The 3,863-nt window shown below is 37.0% G+C and overlaps 1 protein-coding gene across 1 annotated transcript in view; it reads left to right on the top strand.

The window, feature by feature from the left end:
- The first annotated feature begins 973 nt into the window (after positions 1-973).
- Positions 974-3,863, top strand: part of LOC146470839 (fibroblast growth factor receptor 2-like) — a 22,390-nt gene continuing 19,500 nt past the window's right edge. Inside the window, exon 1 of the mRNA XM_085121564.1 lies at positions 974-1,427. Coding sequence (XP_084977690.1) covers positions 1,358-1,427 — 70 coding nt within the window. The 5' untranslated portion in view covers positions 974-1,357. The remainder of the gene's footprint in view (positions 1,428-3,863) is intronic.

Here is a 3,863-nt window from a genome sequence, read left to right as displayed (position 1 = left end):
AATCTTAGACTAGATGTAGCAACACAAAACGCTTGACAAAAGCATTACATCAATGAATCGGCACTCGCGATTGTATTGATTTAGAAACTGGTAGTTTAGCGCCTAGCGGTTTTCAAAATATAATGTAAAATTATGTTAAAATAAACCATACGCGTCATTAGTGGCTCATTAAAAGACAGCGACTTCCTTGAAAATATTGACTTGAATCCAAAAGTGTCCCGTGGGGTTGCTGTTTCACCGGTTTGAAATCACTTTTCGCTGGCTGCTAAATATGATTTTACTTTAAATATTCTCTCTACCGTTTCTGAAATTCAACATCAGCCTTTTTCCAGCAATTCTATCCAGGTACAAAATTCAACAAAAAATCCAAGGAACTCAACTTGACCGCTCATGTGGTTTGCAAGTGGCCGCTGTTTTTTTCGACCAAGATATTTGCTAATAGTTGATAATTCTTTTTGATATCAATATATCAAACTGTCACGTAATCAGGAGTTGTATTGTCTGTGAGATCTAACAACAACAAAATTGGTTTTTGTAAAGTTATGTAATATTGATGGCAGCGAGTTGTTAGCGTTCAATACATAATTATAAAGTGCAGTTCAATGTAATTAGTTTAAGAAACTATGAAGCGATATTTCATTGAGGAATGGTGGTTTTTCATCAAAATCAGTTCAAAAACCCGAGATAATTTTGGCCCTCCAAACAGAAATAAACTCTATTTAGTCATGTGATCATGTTTCGGCTGTACGATTTGCTGATCGTGCTGGACTGTACTGATTTATGATTATTTATGCGTCAGATTCGCTTTCCTAAGAAAGGTAGAAAGGTTCACGTGCAAGCACTTCCTAACTAAATTCTTTATTTTAGGTTGAAAGTGAAATTCAGCCGGAAATTCAGTGATTGGAGAGAGCATTTTGATTTCGTAAATCACGTTTAAGGAATTAAATTTAATCAAACTAGAGCTTCCTGGATTCTCATGATAAAACTAGCGTCCAATCTGCACCGATTCCACGATATCAAAAAAGATTTATATTTTTCAAAAATATTGAAACTTTCGATTCCTTTTCAGCCCGGGTAACTTCAGTTTGACCATGTGGAAAGTTGAACGAACGATACTGCAGAGATACTGGCAAAGTTCTGTTTGTCTTCATTCAGAGTTTTGTATTCCTGTCCTGTTGCATTGGGTATGCTATACTGGTACTTGAATTAAAAATTATTCACAGCATTCCTCATCAACATGATAATGTGATCGCCAGAAACTTTACACTATATTGTTTGCTTGTCATCAAGTGACTGCTGTCACACATTCTTTCACTTCCAAGCGGAAGACACATCATTAGTTCACACACGCCGAAGAATGAACCGTTTTCTCTCTTTGTTGCTCGCGGCATGGGTGTCAGGGAATTGCTTCTTGCATTGCGTATCAGGTATTTAAACTTAATCTGTTTTGAGACTAACATTTGCTAAACTCTTAGCACCTTCCCGGGGTGATATTTTAAGCTACTGCACTTGTATTTCGCAATGATCGAAATGGAAACTCGAACCCGCTGATTCACATTCGGAGCGAACGTTCATCTTGTGTTTTTGCGTTACAATTCAGTTGGTACCTAATCAGCTTGTGCTTATCTTCCCCGATATTTGTTTTATTTTACGAAGGCCTCTAAAACAACTTGTTCTCTTCACCAAGGGATAAATGTTTTCTCACAATCCCGTTCAGGATACAACATCAACCGTTGACACGATAATCCAATACATTTCCGTCTGGCTTTGCGACATCTCCAACTTCGCAATTTTTTCCCACGTTAATGAATTTTCGATGAGTGCACGTGTCGAGTATCTATACAGTTGTTTGTTTTTCTTCGATTTTATGCCATAGGCTTCGAGGAATTTTTTTTAATTGTAGTATTTTAATCTTTATGCTCCGGTATTTCACTTTCGAAAATTCATCCTGTAAGATATTGATCAGTCTCGGAAGGTATTCATAGCACCTTACTGATCCTCCTGTGTAGTGATTGTGGGTCCGTTGTCGCTAGTAAAGTTTTATGGATCAAAGGACAATTGTACCAGGCTCAACGATCGATTAGTTTATTTTCTTCTAATTTCACAGTCAAAGCCAATGCTGCAGTAACATTAAATGATACATATGTTAAAAAGAACTGGTAGCACTCAAGGAAATCGTTGTTGTGTACATGGATTCTGAAGTTTAAATTTTCAACTTTTCCACTCCTGAAAAATGGAGTATATTTAACTTGCGAAGGCTTGCTTAAAAAAGGAAACTTTCATTTTCTATGCATCAGCATTGCAAAATAATACGAATCGTCTTATGACCATGACCATGGCCATGGCACCGCAGAATGAAGACATGTGTTAGCAACAAGCTATTTGGCACCCAAAAGAGCAAAATATTTTGCTTTCTGTATATTTGCTGTTACGTTTAGGTTCTTTTAGCTAAGGACATTTGACTTAAAACCTTATTTATGATCATTTCTGGCAAAACGACGCGTCGCGAGTTTGGGGACGGAAGTATAAATTTACTAGGGGAAGATAGCATGTCACGCAATCCAAACTTTTTGCAGAAAAGGGAATGTACGGTTGTATCAGCTTCACCATTCACTATTTTATATTTCTTGTTTTGTTTTCTTTCGGTGTTTATCTTTGTTTGTTATGCCTAATTTTGGCGTCCTCTTTCAACTGAGAGGAACAAAGCAAAGAGTATCACTTGTTTCTAACTGAGCTGCTTTTCCGAGATTTTTTATCAGTTTTTTCAGAGGACTGAATTGCGCGACTTACGGTATACCCGGAAGCTAATTTTGACAATTCTGGCACTTGTCTATGCATGCCAAATGTTTAGAAGGATTTTTTCCAAATTAGGTCATATTAGCAAGGCAACACGAGATTATGTATAGACTGTAAATATATAGTTTTATTCTGAAGAATATCAACAATTCCTTGGTAATTCCTGGGTAATTTAATGCTTGGGGGGTTCGGTAAAATTTTCTTTGTACATGTATATAACGTAAAGTGAATTCAATCAGGTACTTTGACAAAGCTTTTGCCAGTCTAATTATGCCACTGGACCCTTACATCTTGCGGCTTATAAACTGAATAGGCCTTATCACGGTTTTCGACGCCATTTTGACGAGTAGGCAAATAGGCGTGAAATAACAGTGTTTGTATAGAAATCCGATGTCAAATAATTTTCATAAAACATCGCTCCTGAAAAATTCATGAATTGGAAACTTTTGGCACTAGGAAAAGGATTTTAAAAGAAAAAAATTGGAGGGATGTAGCTGTGCCAGAAAGCGTACAGTCGTGTTTTGAACTTTCCATACGTTTGTCTTTGCTCTAAAAATAGCTCGCGGAAAAAAAATACAGGGAAATGTACGGAAAGTTCAAAACACGACTGGGCGCTTTCTGGCACAGCTTCATCCCTCCAAGTTTTTTCTTAAAATCGTTTTCCTAGAGCCAAAAGTTTCCAATTCATGAATTTTTCAGAAGCGATGTTTTATGAAAATTATTTGACATCGGATTTCCATACAAACACTGTTATTTCGAGCCTGATTGCCTACTCGTCAAAATGGCGTCGAAACCCGTGATAAGGCCTATTGTGGTTGTGTATATTTTCCATCCTCTAGCAATTCCAGAAAAACTTTCTAATTCCCTGAAATTCGCTAACTTCCCAACTCTTCCCCACTTTTCTTTCTCTTTGTTAATGACTATTTTACAGTTGATTTCACGCAGTGCACGGACTCAAGTTCTTCCACCATATTCACCTATTCACATAGTCTGCGAACTTATCGCTCTCCACTGTTTCCAGTGACATCGATCGTAATTAGAATATTTAAAAAAATATACAGTCGAAC

This window comes from Pavona decussata, unplaced genomic scaffold, assembly GCF_977016875.1.
Source record: "Pavona decussata unplaced genomic scaffold, jaPavDecu1.1 SCAFFOLD_110, whole genome shotgun sequence".
Taxonomy (NCBI): Eukaryota; Metazoa; Cnidaria; class Anthozoa; order Scleractinia; family Agariciidae; genus Pavona; species Pavona decussata.
The sequence above is the reverse complement of the archived record's forward strand: the minus strand, read 5'-3'. Positions and strand labels throughout refer to the sequence as shown.